We start from the raw sequence: 18,188 nt of genomic DNA on the forward strand, positions 1-18,188 counted from the left end.
TGTGGTCACAGTGCCTGTGGTGCCACCCCAGGCTCCCAGGTGATGTCTGAGCATCCGGTTCAGTGGCACATGGCCATCAGTACCCGTGGTGCCACCCCAGGCCACAGGTGATGTCTGAGCATCCGGTTCAGTGGCACATGGCCATCAGTACCCGTGGTGCCACCCCAGGCCACAGGTGATGTCTGAGCATCCAGCTCAGTGGCACATGGCCATCAGTACCCGTGGTGCCACCCCAGGCCACAGGTGATGTCTGAGCATCCAGCTCAGTGGCACGTGGCCATCAGTACCCGTGGTGCCACCCCAGGCCACAGGTGATGTCTGAGCATCCAGCTCAGTGGCACGTGGCCATCAGTACCCGTGGTGCCACCCCAGGCCACAGGTGATGTCTGAGCATCCAGCTCAGTGGCACGTGGCCATCAGTACCCGTGGTGCCACCCCAGGCCCTCAGGTGATATCTGAGCATCCAGCTTAGTGACACATAGTCATCAGTACCCATGATGCCACCCCAGGCCCTCAGGTGATGTCTGAGTGCTTTAAGAAGCTCTTAACTCACTCGCCTCTGCTTTAGGAGTAGATTAGACTTCAGGGAGACAGCAGACCCTTTCAAGGCAAAGTCTTGGGGGCATTAATTGACGTTCTGATCCTGTGGGGAGGAACTTTGTGGACATACGTTGAAAGTGGAGTTTTGAGATTCCTGTATTTATTTTTCTCTATGAACGAAAAGATTCCTATTAAAGTAGCTTTGATATCCACTATTTATGGAAGGACTTTTAATATGAACTTTTAATATGAACTGCTCAGGGCTGGAGATACGGCTAAGTGGTTAGGAGCACTTGCTGTCTTGCAGAGGACCCAGGCCAGTTCCTAGCATCCACACGATGGCTCTAACAGCCCTCTGTAGCTCCAGTGACACAGGCGCTGACACCTACTTTTGGCCTTAGTGAACACATCATACATGTGGTTTATATAAAGACATGTAGACAAACAGTCATGCACATAAAATTAAAAAACACACAAAACTCCTTTTAAATAAAATATTGAATGCTAAGTCTCTATGTGTATATGCACTCTCACGTGTCTAGAAGTGAAAATTAAGCCTCCGTGTAGAAAAGCGATCCCCAGCCACACAGGTCCCACTTAACACCACTGTCCATTTGCAAGGCCATGCCCTGCAGCTCACAGGGGTTGGCTAGTTAGTCGGCCATGTCCACGGACTTCAGGGAAAGCAGACATAGAGAGCACTTGGTACGTGGGGGGTTTTCCCCAAGTGCATTGGTGTTTTACCGGCCGGTGCACATGGGAACTGAGAACTGAAACCATGTCCTCTGGAAGAGCAGCCAGTGCTTTTAACCACTGAGCCACCTTCAGCCCCTGGTGTGAGTTTTGAGACACAGGTCACCGGAGTTCTGGAAATTGTGTCAGGGAGCTCGGTGTGTGCGTCTGAGCAATGTGCGGGAACAGGAGCGAGCCAGCTCCATGGCGTCCCCGGGCTTCTCTGTGCTCGCCAGGCATCCTGGACGCCGGGCGTCCCTGTATGCATCCTGCGAGCAGAGACGCTCACTGCTACGCAAGCACTTGCTCATGGCCCGTAGGCTCCCGGGTGCTTGATAAAAGCACCTAGTAACCAGCGGGTGTGTGAAAGGGGCGGGTGGTTCTCTGGACTCTGTCCCAGCCGTTTCTCCCACCGCACATAAACTTCCAGGAGAGAAGCTGGGAGGCGAAGTCGGAAGTAGGGATGAGAGAGGAGTTAGCACCATCGACTAAGCTCAGTGCTGAGAGGATGGTGACGGTTAATGACTCAGAGTTCTGCTACGGGCATGGGTTATAAGCCCTCCTGCCATATGCAGGAACTGCACAGCCCTGCCAGCTGCTGGAGTATTCACTGGTTCTTATGGTGATGACTTTACTATATACACGTGGTGTCGCGTTGTCTACCTTACAGCTATACAACTACATCTATTTAAAAGAGCCATCCCAACACACATATTATATACGGGGATTATTTGATGCTCCTTTTAAAAAGTGCTCTCTGCAGTATGGCCAGCTAGAGTTTTCAGAGAGACTACACTGACCCTTAGGAAGCCCGGGTCGCTCCCAGGGTGGAGATCCTACAGCTGTACCGTAGAGCCTGAGTCTTGACGCCTGTAAGCAGCGTGATCGGAGGCAAGTCACATGCCTGTCTGTGACCCAGTGCCATACCCTGTGCTGTTACGTCACCTCAGATCTGAGCTTTGCATGGGCCTTACATTGGTAACCATACATGTCGGCAGTACAGCACTCAGAGGGTGGAGGTGCCATGCACAGCATGCCTGAGAAACTGGCTTCTGGCTCCACCCAGTTTGGGTAACTTGGAGTAACCCCCTTGTTTCTCCCTTTAGCTTTTTGCTCATAAATTTCCAGAGACATGGCTAAAAAAAAAAAAAAAAAAAAAAAAAAAAAAGATAAGACATGAGATAAATACAGTATGCAAATGACTATGGCCATATGTGTATCTGATACTTCTAGTGAACTTTGAGACAGTCAAGACATAGCCCTGTCCCCAGATAACCCTTTGGTTTTCTTATTTTCTGGTTTGAACCCAGAGACTGGGCATAAAGCTTCTTATGTTGGAGATTGTACCTTGTCTCGTGCCGTAAACATGTCCCTGAAGCGATGAGCGTTTTCTTAGGCTGGAGTCCTATTTTTAGGCCATGTGCTGTTTCTTAGGGGTTAATTATTCAGAATTATTTGGCAATTTAAGAAAATATTGCTAAGGCCAAAAAGAAAAAAAAAGTCATCTACTCTTATCAGTTTCTGTCTCCTTGCACTTAGTTGCCAGCGTGTCCTGACCCTCTGGGGTTAATGTTTTACTTGTGGAAGTGGTTGCCATTTCCATATGGTACCCTGTAGGGGAGCCATGGCTTTCCAGAGATGCTAGAGCTGCACTGATCAGGATTCAAAGCCAAGTGCGCAACTCTTAAATATCCTAATAGCTGTGTTAGAAAGGCGAAAAAGGACAGGCACATTTAATTTTCATAATATATTTCACTTAGCTATATGTGTCAAAATAGTGTTTTAATTAGCATAAAATTATTGAGCTTTCTGGTTTTTTTTTTTCATCCTAGCTTTTAACACATGCCAATTTGGACTGGTCGTATGTCGAGTGCTCAAAAGCCACCTGCGGGTGGCGGTCACCATATTGGAGAGCACAATTCCACAGACTCTCTGAGGCTTGCATTCTTGTGGGTCTCTCATTCCAACTTCCTAGGCCTCCTGTGCAGGAAGCTAAGCATTTCTCCACTCCTTGTTGGCCAGCGTTCCTCTGCCTGTATTTCCCAGCATGGAGCAGGCACAGCTGCCCCCAGGCCATCTTCAGTCCACTGAACGTCTCGCTGTCTTCTACCTCTTCATCCTTTCCCTCCTTCTCGCCCTTTCTTTTTTCTTAAAAGTTTAAAGTTATTTTATGGATATGGATGTTTTGCCTGTTTGTCTGTGCGCTGTATGCATGCAATGTCCACAGAAGCCAGGAGAGGGCGCTAGCTCCCTGGACCTGGAGTTACAGATTTGTGAGCCACCGTGTGGGTGCTGGGTATTGAACCCAGGTCCCCTGGAAGAGAAACCAGCGCCTTACCCGCTAAGCCATCTCTCTTGCCCCACTTCCTTTCCCCTTTCAACTAAAAAACAACAACAAACATCCTATAACAAGCAGGACCATTTTCCTGCGTGCTGCCATTTTGGTGGGACTTAACTGTCCACAGAGATGTCCCACCAATGTCAAAGCAGATGAAGGGTCTGTAGGTGGCAGCAGTGCCCATCTCAGAAGAGCTGTCTTCTTTCTGGTCCACCCACCTCTGCCGGCCGCTGAGTCCTTACACACGGTCTCGTTTCTCCTGGTATGCTGGAATCTAGCTGTGTTGTTCAGCCAGCTAGCGGGTCAGTGTCCTGGGATGGAAGATTTGGGGGCCAGAGCACTGCTGAGCAAGCTTTTGTGGAAGGCCAGCTAGTTCAGCACCGGCTACGCGCTCACCCTGCCTTGCTCCCCTCCTACTCCACCCCCCACTCCCACCCCGCTGTCCCCCATACGTGCACACACTCCACCCACAGAGCTTTACTTCCTGAGTGTGGCTGAGGGTGTTTTCTGGGATTAGAAAGAACTGAGATCCCCATGGCAGAGAACAGGAAAGATGAATGGTTGTTGCTTAAAAAAAAAAAAAAAAAAAAAGGCCTTGAAAGAAGAGAGAAAGAGGACACTGGACATCTTACATGAGAGCGAAGCAAATCACAGCACGAGAGAGGGCTGCTGTTGGGGGTCAGAGAACACAGAGGGAGGAGCTGAAATATTAAGCAGAGTTCCAGAGAGTTCATAAAAACGTTTGGCCAAAAGGTTGGTTCTCTTGTGCTGGCCTACCAGATCCAGGTTTTTTCCTAAATGTGTTAGAATTTTCTGGTATATATATATATTATAAAAATGGATCTAGGGTATTACCCTAAAATATCCAAGAGAAGCAATACTTATGGTGATTAATATGTCAAAGTAGTAAACAAAAATGTCCGCCATATGATGGAACTGAATTACAACTCATATGTAAAAGATACTTAGAAGTGCCCAACACTGATAACTTTGTCCCTTCTTAGAAGCTGTTCTTCCTAGAACAGCAAGCTGCACAAACCCCTCCATTTCCACACCCAGGTGGAGATGAGTCACCTGAAGGGGTTTTGGGGTTTCTGATTCTCCTGTGGGACACAGAGTACAACCACATAGGAGCAAGCAAAGGGGGGGGGGAGCTGAAACAGTCATGTCACTGGAACAGATCACAGAATGAGCAGATGTGGGGGAGGGGGTCATTGAAACCAAGACTCCCCAGGAATTATACCATAGAATGAGCGAAATCAACTTCTTTCTGCTGCACAATGACTGTTGGCTGGCACCAGGAGGGAGGGAGAGGGGAGAGAGGGAAAGGGGAAGTTACTGAGTGCTGAGGACAGGCTAGCATGACCACAGCTCCTCTTCCCATGGTTGAAGTAACCATGTCTTACACACCTGGTAGATCATAGGCCCCTGGGAGGCAGATGTTCCTTCTGTGTGTTTACTGCCAAATGCCCTGGGCAATGCCAGCCTACGACAATGTGTAAATGAATGTGTCAAGCACTGTGTGTGTTAGTGAATACTATGAGTGACACAGCCTGTGGACAGTGCGTGCCCTCTAGTGGAGTCTAGGCATCGGCTTCCAAGAAGAAACACACAAGGGCATCTATCTACCTGTCCCTGTTCACAGAGCCACCACCTGCCTGGCAGAGGCTGCAGGACAGGGACTTAGGCTGATGCACACTCCTGGGCTGTCCACGTGGGCACCGGTCTTGGACCGTTTTGTGACTCAGTGGAAAACTGGGAAAACCCCAGAAGCATGAAAGCAGTTTCTTGTAACCCCCAGAGCTGGCCCAGGCTTTCAGTACCAACTCGGGAGAATCCAAGCGTTCAGACAGAGATGAGGAGGGACAGGGAGCAGGAACAATAGAGACAGAACGGGCTCCCTTCTTACTGCGGCTGAGAAACCAAACGCATGCCAGTTTTTCTATGAAAGTATGGGCCTGCATGTTTGAAATTTTATAATTTCGGTAACTGTGTTATCTTGTCAAATAAATGTAATGTGACTCTTTTAAAATAGTCAGTTTTAAGTTCCAAGCTAGAATAACCGTTCATAATTTCTCTGAAACACCCTGCACATATTCTCCATAATATTTGTAATATGAATGAATGAAATGTTTATAGTTAGCTGATACACTAATTATAGATCATTATTTCTAAATTATTATATCTAATTATATCTAAGACTAAGACTTGATTACAATCACTGTTTGGGAGTTGGGGAAAGAAGGTTTGTTTTTGTTTTTGTGTCTGTTTTTAATGCTTCCCAGAATGACATTTCTTAGACAGTGAGAAAATTACTATCCTTGAGTTACTTTTTCAGTCCATCTAATGTCATGAAACCAAAGGTCTTTATAACAAATGCATTTAGGTCCATATGGCAGTATCACCACTCAAATTTAATTATACGGTGTAATTGCTATCTAATATTCTCAGTATTTTTCCTCAGATTGTTCCTATAGGAGAAAGTGACACTGACATTTGACTTGTTGACTTGTTGTTATTAATAAGGGCTGGTTTCAGAAGACAGTGCAGGACTGTGGCTCCAGTTTAGGACGCAGTGCAGCATCTACAAACCCTGGGCTCAGACCCAAGCACTGTATAAATGCATCATGGTGGCACTTGCTGTACCCCCTCAAGATTACACTCAGGAGATAGAGGCGGGGGGGGGGGGGGATCGGAAGTTCATGGTCATCCCCAGCTATAGAGTGAATTTAAAGCTAGCCTGGACAACATGAGACTCTGTCTCAAAAAAAAAAAAAATACCATGAAGTAACTATCAGTAGTGAGTAGATGGCAAAAATCTCGGTACTTGAGTGCCCCTGGACAAGTCTGCAAAGATGGATCTGGGAGTCATGGTGGGACTCGTCTCTGAAGTGATGGGGCTGGGGTGGTTGGGGAATCTACCTGACAGCCTTGCGGCTGTGACATTACAGATGTCATCAAGCACTTTCTCATTTCGTTTTGTTTTGTTTTGTTTTTAGAGACAAAGTTTATCTGTGTAGCCCTGGCTTCTCTGTAGACCAGGCTGGCCTCAGACTTACAGAGATCCGCCTGCCTCTGCCTCCAGAGTGCTGGGATTAAAGGTGTGCGCCACCATGCCGGCTCGATTTTATTTTTTAAATTATTTGTTATTATTTTAATTATTGGGCATGCCTGTGTGAGAATATGCCACATGTATGCAGAGGCCAGAAGATGGCCTCAGATCTCCCGGAGCTGGAGGTACAGGTGACAGGGAGCCACCTGATGTGAGCACTGGGAACTAAGCTTTGGGAAGAGCAGCACTGAGCCAACCCTCAGCCCCAAAGCAACGCTTCTGTGCTTAGTTACCTACTGTATACCAAATGCAAAACAAAAACAAAACAAACAAACAAAAATAGCAAAATAACCCACCATCTTCTGGGCTCCTCCAGGGGACATGAGTCACGTCTCCAGCTCTGCCCTCTGCAGCACACATGGCTGGTCTTCTAGGCTGCAGCTGGGTCCACTCCCTGCTGCTGCTGTTCTTGGTGGTCATCCATGGTACTGGCATCTCCAAAACCTGCTGAGGTCCCTTGCTGCAATGAGCTGCCCTTTCACCAGTAGCCTCGCATAGGCTCTCTTCCTGGTGCAAGCCTCAACTTCTTTGCGTGACCTCTTCTGTCCTGGGCCTTTAACTGCCACTGCGACTGTACCTTCACCAGTGGCCTCTCCTGGCCTCTCACAGTGCCAAGCCTCAGCTGCTCTCCATGACCCCTTCATGCCTTCAAAACTGGTGCCACCTCAGCGGCTCTTACACTACCAAGTTCAGCTACCGAGGCAGGGTAGGACCTATTTGGACACAGCTTGTGTGTGCTGACCCTGAGGAAACACTTCCCAGATCTCACCTCAGTGGTGCTGGTTTCCTCTTAGCGCTGACTTCTCAGCTCCAGCTGAGCGGCATCAGTTTCCCAGTAGCACAAAGGTTCCACTGCACTGGAGCTGGCCGCTTGTTGCTCACGGCTGACTCTTCAGCCCCCGCCGACCGTATGGACAGAACCTCAGTTCTAAATAGCGAACAGCCCCGAAAGTCTGAGACTCCTCAAGCCAGGCCTGCAACTCCTGCCTTCCTTCTGGCACCTCGATGGCTTCTCCAGCCCCAAGTTCCAAAGTCCTTCCACATCCTCCCCCAAAACACAGCCATACTCCACCATCCTGGGATCAACTTGCCTTAGTTTCTCTTGCTGCAACGAAACACCATGACCAAAGCACAAGCCGAGGAAGAAGCGGTTTATTTACCTTCTACTTCCACATCGCTGTCCGTCATTGGAGGAAGGAAGTCAGGACAGGAAGTCACGCAGGGCAGGAGAGGCCGCGGAGGGTGCCTCTTCCTGGCTTGCTCATGAGAACCTCATCAAAATGGGGCTTCAGGGGTTTCCATGTGTTAAAGTCATGGTTTAACGTGCTCAGAGCAGTTTCCTAAGTGTGGTCCTGCCCGAGGAACCCTGGTTCTGGGAGGCAAAGCAGCACCTGGGTCTCCCCCTTCCCACCCCACCCCCACCCCCTACCCCGGCTCGCTGATCAGCACTTCTGTTGCTGCTGCTGCTGCTGCTTCTAATTAGCTCCTAAAGTAAATGTGTCATATGCCAGCCCTGTGGCCAAAACTTCTAGAGTGAATTGGTGAAGCAGTAGAGGATAAAAAATGGAAGCTCATGAAAAGAAAAGAGCATTTCAGCTGCTTGCTCAGCACCATCATGGCCCAGGAAGCCTAGGAAATCCCTAGGAGCTGTTTTCACACACCCCAGTAACAGCCTCAATGATCCAGAATTTAGGATTGAGATGGGTTGCCAAGGGGAAAACATGAACATGCTTGACCAGGGTCCCCTAGTGTGCTTGTAAATTCTCAGCCAAAAGGAGCAAGGGCGCAGAATTCCCTCCCATACACTGCCCTAGGACATCCAGCCCCACTGTGTGGATACCGGCTGCAAGGCGCACTCAGACAGATAGGAGGAGGCTGGCCTGGGGTTGTCCAAGTACAGGCTGTGGACAACAAGCAGTCCAAACGACAGCTGAGCCTCCACACTCTGGGCAAGAAAGAAAAGCCTGAATAGGGTTAGAACAACAAATGTGACTCCATCCTTGCTGGAAAGTCCATAAAGTATGCATGCTCCAGAAAGCTCAGTAGCCCTACAGGACCAGGAAGAGGTGTGTGCTCAGTGTGGGCAGGACCAGGAGGAAGTGTGCGCTCAGTGTGGGCAGGACCAGGAGGAGGTGAACACTCAGTGGGGCAGGACCAGGAGGAGGTACACACTCAGTGTGGGCAGGACCAGGAGGAGGGTGCACACTCAGTGGGGCAGGACCAGGAGGAGGTGCACACTCAGTGGGGCAGGACCAGGAGGAGGTTCACACTCAGTGGGGCAGGAGCAGAAGGAGGTTCACACTCAGTGGCTAGGACCAGGAGGAGGTGCACACTCAGTGTGGGCAGGACCAAGAGGGGGTGCACACTCAGTGTGGGCAGGACCAGGAGGAGGTGCACACTCAGTGTGGGCAGGACCAGGAGGAGGGTGCACACTCAGTGGGGCAGGACCAGGAGGAGGTGCACACTCAGTGGGGCAGGACCAGGAGGAGGTGCACACTCAGTGGGGCAGGACCAGGAAGAGGGTGCACACTCAGTGTGGGCAGGACCAGGAGGAGGTGCACACTCAGTGTGGGCAGGACCAGGAGGAGGTGCACACTCAGTGTGGGCAGGACCAGGAGGAGGTGCACACTCAGTGGGGCAGGACCAGGAAGAGGGTGCACACTCAGTGGGGCAGGACCAGGAGGAGGTTCACACTCAGTGTGGGCAGGACCAGGAGGAGGTGAACACTCAGTGTGGGCAGGACCAGGAGGAGGTGCACACTCAGTGTGGGCAGGACCAGGAGGAGGTGCACACTCAGTGTGGGCAGGACCAGGAGGAGGTGCACACTCAGTGGGGCAGGACCAGGAGGAGGTTCACACTCAGTGTGGGCAGGACCAGGAGGAGGTGCACACTCAGTGTGGGCAGGACCAGGAGGAGGTGCACACTCAGTGTGGGCAGGACCAGGAGGAGGTGCACACTCAGTGTGGGCAGGACCAGGAGGAGGTGCACACTCAGTGTGGGCAGGAGGTGGCAGCCTTGTTAAAGGCAGTAGGCATAGAAGACAGAGGTGGGGCTATGGTTGTTAGAGACATAGATTTTGCCACAAGTTTCCAACAGGAATGAAGGAAGCCATAACGTTCTTCTTCTTATCATTTAAAGAAATGGCATCTTAGGGCCTGTAAGATGACCCAGTGGCTAAGGGCACTTGCCACAAAGTGTGAGAATCTGCAATTAGAGTCTCAGCACCCACATGGTGGAAGGAAAGCACCAACTCCCCAAAGATGTACTCTGAGCTCCACACGTGTGCTGTGGCATACGCACACCAACACACACACACACACACACACACACACACGCATGCACACACACACGCATGCACACATGCATGCATGCACACTCACACACTGTAATAAGAATTAAAAATAAAAGATAGCACTTTTAAGTAGCTTTATTTTTTCTAAAGGAATGGAGCTGGTGTTGTATGTTATTTTTAGCTATGTCATTTGAGATTTCTGAACACTGATTGTCTGTGGAGATATCAGAGCTTCCTCTGGGGTAGTACTGGCAGACCTCCTCCCATAAAATTGCATTTCAGTAGACAGTTGCCACATGCTATGCGTTTAGATGGAGTGAAAAAAGATATTTTTGGTAGCTTTTTAAAAAGTCCTCTGCTCCCTCCCCCTGCCATAACGTCCAATCTGTTAGCAGAGTCTGTCTCCTCCAGAATTCCTTCTGAGGGGCTGGAGAGATGGTTCAGGGAGTGAGAGTGCTTGCTAAACATGAGTTCAGATCCCCAGCACCCACAGTTCAGACCCCAGCACCCACAGGAAGAGCTAGTGGCGGCCATGTGTACTTGTAGCTGTGCTGACGGTGTCTCGTCAGCCTGACACAAGCTCCAGTCATCAGGGAAGAAGGACACTTGACTGAGAAACTGTCTCCATAGAATTGTCCTACGGGCATTGTCTGTCATGTGGGGGGCCTGTCCACTGCGGTGAGGCCACCCCTGGGCTGCTGGTCCTGGCGTACGTATGAGAGGATGAAGGAGCCATGAGGGGCGAGCCAGTGAGCAGCACCCTCCGTGGGCTCTGCCTCAGCTCCTGCCTCCAGGTTCCTGCCCTGACTTTCCTTGGTGATGGAAAGTGACGTGAGAGCTGTAAGCTGAAGTAAACCCTTTGTATGTTTAAAACAACTTCCCCCAAATTACCTTCTTTAGTTGGAAAAGAGCTAATTTCTGATTTTCTTTCTTGCCATGCGTTAAAAAAAAAATCCTTTGTCTTTACCCATTTTTCTTTTTGGGGGCGAGGGTGAGTCTGATACCAATTACATGTATTTTTTTGTTTGTTTGATTTTGAGACATAGTCACTTTATGTAGCCCTGGCTGTCCTGGAACTCACTGTATAGACCAGGCTGGCCTAGAACTCACAGAGATCCACCTACTTCTGTTGGGGTGATCTCTTGTGCACTGCGAAAAGATTGTATTTTTCAAAAGCTGATTCCTGAGCCAGCAGAGAACTGAGTACAGGGCGATGTGTGTGTTGTTATTCCCGTGGCTGCATTGGAGTTGGTAAACACCCACTCCACCACCTTCTGATGGGTGAGTGAAGATCTGACTGGCCAACAGCTGAGGCAAGAGATGACAGGCAGGACCTGCGGCTGACGCAGGACCTCTGGGAAGGGATCTGCGGCTGCCATAAGAAACTGAGAAGAGGTAGCGAGCCACACGGCGGAACAGAGATCAGTATGAATGGGACCATCTAAGTTCAGAGCTGGCTGGGGAACAAGCTGAGGCTAAGGCCAAGCCTTTGTAATTAATGAAAACATCTCTGTGTCATTATTCGGGAGCTGGTGCTCCAAAGAAAGTCCTGTTGTCAGCCTCCACCTCCTGAGTGCTGGATCTAAGCAGTGCACTAGCACACCTGGTATGTGTTCGGTTTTGAGATGAGCTCTTGCAGAGCCCAGGCAGCTGTCATGCTCGTTTGCTATGTGACTGAGGATGACCTTGAGCCCTGAATATCCTGCTCCCCCCACCCCAAGTGTTGGAATCATAGTTGGACCAACATGCCTGGCATCAGATACTTTTAAAAAATGATTTTTCGCTGGGCATGGTGGCACACTGGAGGCAGAGGCAGGCAGATCTCTGTGAGTTTGAGGACAGCCTGGTCTACAAAAAGAGTCCAGGACAGCCAGAGCTACAAGAGAAACGTTGTCTCTACCTCGAAGGGGAAAAAAATGTTCTTTTCACTTTAATTAGTGCTGCTGCTGCTGCTGGCTCACCCTCGTTTCTTCTTTCCATGTACTTGGCTCCGTGTCTTGCTCTCTGTGGTGGAGATCTTCTTGGGATCGCTGAGCACTGCACTGAGGTTAGCCCGACCCTACCCCCAGCAGTTAGCATGGAAGTCACCTCTCAAGTTGCTGAACTGTTGCCCTCAGTCTCCAGAGGTTCAGACGTGGCTCAGCGAGCACAGCGAAGCCGAAACTTGGGGTTCCTGGGAGAGAAGAGTGCAGAGAGATTCAGAGGCTCCCTGGGTTCTACTTAGGTGGAAAAGAAACACCTTGGTTTTACATTGTGGCATATTTAAAGGGCAGAGTAGGTTGAGGGGTCACTGGGAGTGTCAGGCTGTTTCTAGAGCTTTAGAAGTCATCACAGCTTCCTGGTATACTCAGGTAATCAAGTTTATTTCTTCTCAAGTCTCTTATGGGGCTGAAGACCAGGTATCTTAGTTTTATAATGAAGCTTAGTTATTTAGGGGTTAAGATGTTTTTAGGTCTAGATAGATGTTTTAAGTTGATAATGACAAGATGTGATGGAGATTGATTTACATTCAGAATTTTAGACACAGCAAAATAGGAAAGATGTTTTCTTCAAGATTGCCAAATACAAATAGCCAAAACACTAAGAATGTAACATTTATATAATTCCTGACTGTGTCATGGTTCTTCTTGCTATAGGTAGTTTATTATATGTGTATATATATACATATATATACATTATAATAATATAAATATATAAAAATATTTAATAAAAAAGAAAACCCAAAAACCAACAGCAAAAAAACATGTGACTGAAAAAAAAAAGTCATAAAGGCTGAGTGCGATCTTGTGAACATGTTTTCCCAAAATAGGCTCGCTGAAGGCATTGTCCTTCTGGCCAGCAGCTCGCAGAGGCATGTGAACACCAAGGGGAAGGTTAGCTCAGTCACCCTTGCCCCTGAACTTAGATTTGTTCTTAGAAGAGGCTTGAGACACTGAAGGCCTTAGGTGAGTGGGATTGGAGGGACCATCTTGACGACTGGCACCTTCAGGAGCAAAGACAGGATGCCTGGCTCCAAACGTCCTTCACATGAGACTGTGCCTGAGGAACTAGGCTCCGGCCACACCACCAGCACCAGCACTGCCGCCTCTACCAGCCTAATGTAAAGCTTATGAACTTGGGACAGTCATTTCTTATATAGTGTAGAGAAAATAGCATAAGAAGAGGTTTCTTCTTCACTAAACTTGAGATGGTGACGTGGTGGTAGCATTTCAAGAAATCTTAAGGTGAGCCAAATATCAACGGTTCTGGGTTCCAAGAGTGTGGTGCCAGAGGGGCGTGTGTGTGTGTGTGTGTGTGTGTGTTGGGGGGGTGGGGGTGGGAAAGGCGAATCCTCTTCCTTCAGAGGCCAAATCTAAGTGGAACCTGCAGACTGTGTGGGGCTCATTGTAGCATCTACCACAGGGGCCGGTAGAATTGGTAGGATGCAGAGAGGTCGGGCTGGTGCTGGGAAGGCCAGAGGGTCAGATGGCAGAGCCCAGCCAGCATGTCACTCCTGTGGAGCTCATGGTGACATCTGACAGGTGCTGTGGGAACCACTTCTCCCTGCTGGTGCAAACATCATACGTTAGCTGTAGGGTCAGTTCACAGACACACATGGAACGTCCTATGCAGCCTTCCCCTTGGTACATGAGATTTCAGAGGAGGCAGAGACGCTGCAGCTCAGTCTGGGGCCAGGAAAAGGAAAGAAACAGGAGAGACAGAGACATTAGTGACATTAAGCTGTGGTCCAAAATCCAAAGGTGTGGCCTACTCTGAGATGTAAATCCTGGCCGTAAGCAAGGCTGGTCATTTTAAGCATAGACCGTTCCCCCACACCCCTTCCCCTCTCTCCTCCCCTTCCCTCCCCCCTTCCCTTCTTCCCTCTCCTTTAGTGCTTGGTATCAAAACAGAGTTCCCATGCATATAAGGCGAGCACTGGACAGTTGAGACATATCCCCACCTCACCCGCCCCTATCCATGCATTTACTGCAGTCATGTTCAGCCCTAAATGCTTGTGTTAAGGTAATCTGTGTGATGGTAAAAGATTTTCATACTCACTTTTTTCTGGGTGACTTTTTTGTTGTTGTTTGTTTGTTTCTTGAGCTGCTTGTATTTGCTTGCATATGAAATTCTACAACAGTTTCTAAAATACTGTGTTGTCGATGACTTGACCAGTAAACAGAGGTTCCAATAGCTTAATTTCTAATCTCTTAAAATCAAACATTCGAACTCCAAATTAATCCAAAACCCCCAAAAGCATTGCTTTGAGCTCATTTTGCTATCTGGTCGACCTTGTTAGGACCTTCTCTCCTAGAAACGGCCATTGATTTCGATGTGCATTTAGAAGTCAATGAAAAGCAATTACAGTCCATTTTTGAGGTCTGGCATTTTAGTCCAGGCATTTTCACAAAAGTTATTTCTGGCAGAAGCTGCCCCCGCACATCACTGGTGAGTGTTGTTCAGCTATTTTGAGCTCTGAGGTACAGCAGTGGCCTTTTCTGAGCTACCTTCTGTGGTCGCTTCAAGCTCATTGCTTTACGTTTCAGTCCAGAAATGGACTGAGTCAGGCTGACACTGCCTGGCATCTGAGCACTCAGTGGGAAGACGGAAAGGTGATGTTGTTATCATCTTGATAAAGAAAATCTCTGAGGAAAAGAACAAGAAAGGAAAGTTAGGAAATCATTGGAGCGGCTGGGAAGATGTTTTCGTGGCTAAGAGCTTGGCTGCGCAAGCACAAGAGCCTGAGTTTGACCTCAGCATCCACAGGATCATGCATGCCTGTGACCCTCAGCACCCACAGGACCATGCATGCTGTGACCCCCAGCACCCACAGTACAATGCATGCTGTGACCCTAAGCACACACAGCACCATGCATGCCTGTGACCCCCAGCACCCACAGGACCATGCATGCCTGTGACCCCCAGCACACACAGCACCATGCATGCCTGTGACCCCCAGCACCCACAGCACCATGCATGCCTGTGACCCCCAGCACACACAGCACCATGCATGCCTGTGACCCCCAGCACACACAGCACCATGCATGCCTGTGACCCCCAGCACCCACAGTACCATGCATGCCTGTGACCCCCAGCACCCACAGCACCATGCATGACTGTCACCCACAGCACCCACAGCACCATGCATGCTGTGACCCCCAGCACCCACAGCACCATGCATGCCTGTGACCCCCAGCACCCACAGGACCATGCATGCCTGTGACCCCCAGCACCCACAGGACCATGCATGCCTGTGACCCCCAGCACCCACAGGACCATGCATGCCTGTGACCCCCCAGCACCCACAGGACCATGCATGCCTGTGACCCCCAGCACCCGCAGCACCATGCATGACTGTCACCCACAGCACCCACAGCACCATGCATGCTGTGACCCCCAGAACCATGAGAGCCGAGACAGGAGCACCAGAGGGCTTGCAGGCTGCCAGCCTAGCCACAGGCTCAGTGAGACCCTGTCTCAAAGGAGTAAGATAGGAAGTGATGGAGCGTGACAGCTGGCATCCTCCTCTAGCCCCTGATCTGTGTGCTCCTGTGCACACTCTGTGTACATGTGCACCCCACACTCATGCACAGCAAACAGAAGGGGGCGGAAACCTTGGTGTAAAGCACATGTCTGTAATTTCAGCACTTAAGATCCTGAGGCACAGAGATTGGTGCAGGTTCTAAGCCAACCTGGGCTACCTAGAGAATACAAGGCCAATATGGACTGCATAGGGGAGACTCAAACATAAATAAATGAATAAATAAATAAATATTTGATTGAAATAGGAAAAGGACAAGAAACATTTGGTATTCACAATGATAATCCAAGAGTGATATGTGGGGGTGTCCTGGTCCCCGGCTCCATCCCATTGGAGTGCCCAGCACAGGACTACCTAGGATGTAGTGATGCACATACCAGGGAGGGTAGAGCAGGCTTTGACCTCACCATAGCATTTCCAGATCACAGAGCCTGCATCGTCATAAAGGAAGGGGTTAACCCAGGCTGTACCACCCCTGTTTTGTGTGGGTATGCTCAAAAAGGAAGGGGTTAGCCCAGGCTGTACCACCCCTGTTCTGTGTGTGTGTGCTCATAAAGGAAGGGGTTAGCCCAGGCTGTACTCCCCTGCTCCATGCAGACAGGCAAGCTCAGAGAGACCCCTTATACCCTGTGGGTTCTTGTTTGTTTGTTTGTTTTGGCAGTGTTGTATGTTGAAGCTAAGGCCTCAAGTATACTAGGCAAGGGTTCTACCATTGAGCGACAGCCCCAGCTCGCATTCTGTGATGTGCTCACTGCAGGCGGATACTAGACAGCCAGCACCTTCCCTAGAAAGTAAAGAGAGGACCCACCAAAGGCAGCCCACGCCATTAAGATTCCTAAAGCTCATGTTTCTGGGTCCTCTCTTATGCTAAACTGGCCAGGCCCACTTGGGGGCAGCCCCCAGTTGCAGATGGGAGAAGGCCTTCCACCGGATCCCCTGGACCCACACCTTCAGGCAGGTTGAAGTCTGACCCTTTCTTTCTTTCTTTCTTTCTTTCTTTCTTTCTTTCTTTTTCTTCTTTTAATTTTAATTTCATTAATTTATTCAAATTACAATTCAATTGTTATCCCATCACTTGTATCCTCCCATTCCTCTCTCCCTCCTGCTTTCACCCTACTCCCGTCCCCTAGGTCTATGACCGAGGGGGACCTCCTCCCCCACTATATGGTCATAGGCTATCAAGTCTCATCTTGGTAGCCTGCTTATTTTTTCTTTGAGTGCCATCAAGTCTCCCCACCAAGGGGAGGTGGTCAATTATGGGGCACCAGAGTTCATGTCAGAGTCAGTCCCCGCTCTCCACATAACTGAGGAGAATGTCCTGTCCATTGGCTAGATCAGAGTAGGGGTTCGATGTTTACTGCACGTATTGTCCTTGGTTAGTGAAGTAGTTTGAGCAGACCCCCCTGGGCCTAGATCCACCCGTCACGATGTTCTTCTTGTAGGTTTCTAGGACCCTCTGGGTCCTTCTATTTCCCCATCTACTATATGACCCTTTTCAAAAACCATTTGGTGGTATGAAGCAATGTCAGGCAGGTGGAGCATGGGGGATGGGTTTGTCATGGCATCAAACGGAGCTGCTGCCTTCCGCAGCCCTGCTCACGCTGTCCCCTGGCTCTGACGCCCCCTCACTCTGTTCGCCGTCTGTTCCTGTGGTATTTTTATAGCCCTACCAGCTCTTGTTCACTTGTTATTTTAAGATTTAAGCTTTTAAAATGTGCCTGTTACTAATTTCACAACTTTTATATAAAAATTTCTTGGATGTACATATCCCCACTTAACCAGTAAATTTTACTCGGTGGCTTGCAGCGTGTGAATTCAAGAGCATACCATCAAGGAGGCACAGGGCTGTGTGTAGCCAGACCCTAGTGATGGGGAGGCAGAGCCAGTCCAGCAGGATTGCCAGTGAGGAGGGCTTCAGTAAAGGACCCTGGGAAAGAAGGCAGTGCGCTTCGTGCTGGCAGTCTGGGGCTTGAGTGAGCGGAATCTGTAATTTCTTTGGGATGCTAAAGCTGTGAAAACACACACATTTCCATGTGAGTTTAACTTCACCGGGTATTCATCTTATGATCATGTAAAACATTTGCTTTGTGTTATCATTTAAAGGTAATAAAGCTCCTTTAAAAAAATATTTAAGGGCCGAAGAGATGACTTAGTGGGGAAAGGCACCTGCAGTTTGAGTCTTAGGATCTGGTGGAAGGAGGGAGCTATCCCAGATGGCTGGCCTCCGCACATGCACACAAAATCAATAAAACTGCAGTAGCGGAGCTGGAGCTATGGGCCGACAGTTAGAGCATCTGACGCCCTTCCAGAGGCCTCACATTCAGTTCCCAGCATCCATGTCAGGAGGCCTACAGTTGCCTGTAGCTCCAGATCCAGGGGACCAGAGCCCTCTTTCTGGCCTCTGTGGGCACCCACATATTTGGAGTGTGCATGCACTCACAGACACACACACACACACAGCATGCACCCCCCCACACAAGGCATACACACATACACATACTCGGTGTACGCATACACAAAATTGTAAAATTTTTCTGAGATTTGTTTAATATTTATGTTCAGATATTTTGGGTAGAAAGAGCAACCACTGAGTCAGAGTGTGGTGTCTATGACTGTCCTACAAACACAGGGTGAGTGTGTCAAGGACATGCAC

At 49.3% G+C, this 18,188-nt stretch overlaps 2 protein-coding genes across 12 annotated transcripts in view; both read left to right on the forward strand.

Moving 5' to 3' along the window:
• ABLIM1 (actin binding LIM protein 1) overlaps nucleotides 1-18,188 on the forward strand; it is a 275,685-nt gene that overhangs the window by 136,759 nt on the left and 120,738 nt on the right. The window lies entirely within an intron of this gene.
• Nucleotides 322-10,536, forward strand: LOC311586783 (uncharacterized protein). 6 transcript variants are annotated; one of them, XM_084762987.1, is made up of 3 exons: nucleotides 322-8,854; nucleotides 8,887-9,419; nucleotides 9,520-10,536. In XM_084762987.1, exons 1-3 carry the CDS (start codon nucleotides 8,744-8,746, stop codon nucleotides 9,785-9,787), a joined length of 912 nt encoding a protein of 303 aa, XP_084619113.1. In that variant the 5' UTR covers nucleotides 322-8,743; the 3' UTR covers nucleotides 9,788-10,536. The 6 variants fall into 6 exon arrangements, with proteins under 6 accessions (XP_084619113.1, XP_084619109.1, XP_084619114.1 ...); XM_084762983.1 differs by having other exon boundaries at nucleotides 325-9,408; nucleotides 9,475-10,536; XM_084762988.1 differs by having other exon boundaries at nucleotides 326-9,376; nucleotides 9,475-10,536.

Source organism: Acomys minous (genome assembly GCF_964271855.1).
Source record: "Acomys minous genome assembly, chromosome: 2".
Taxonomy (NCBI): domain Eukaryota; kingdom Metazoa; phylum Chordata; class Mammalia; order Rodentia; family Muridae; genus Acomys; species Acomys minous.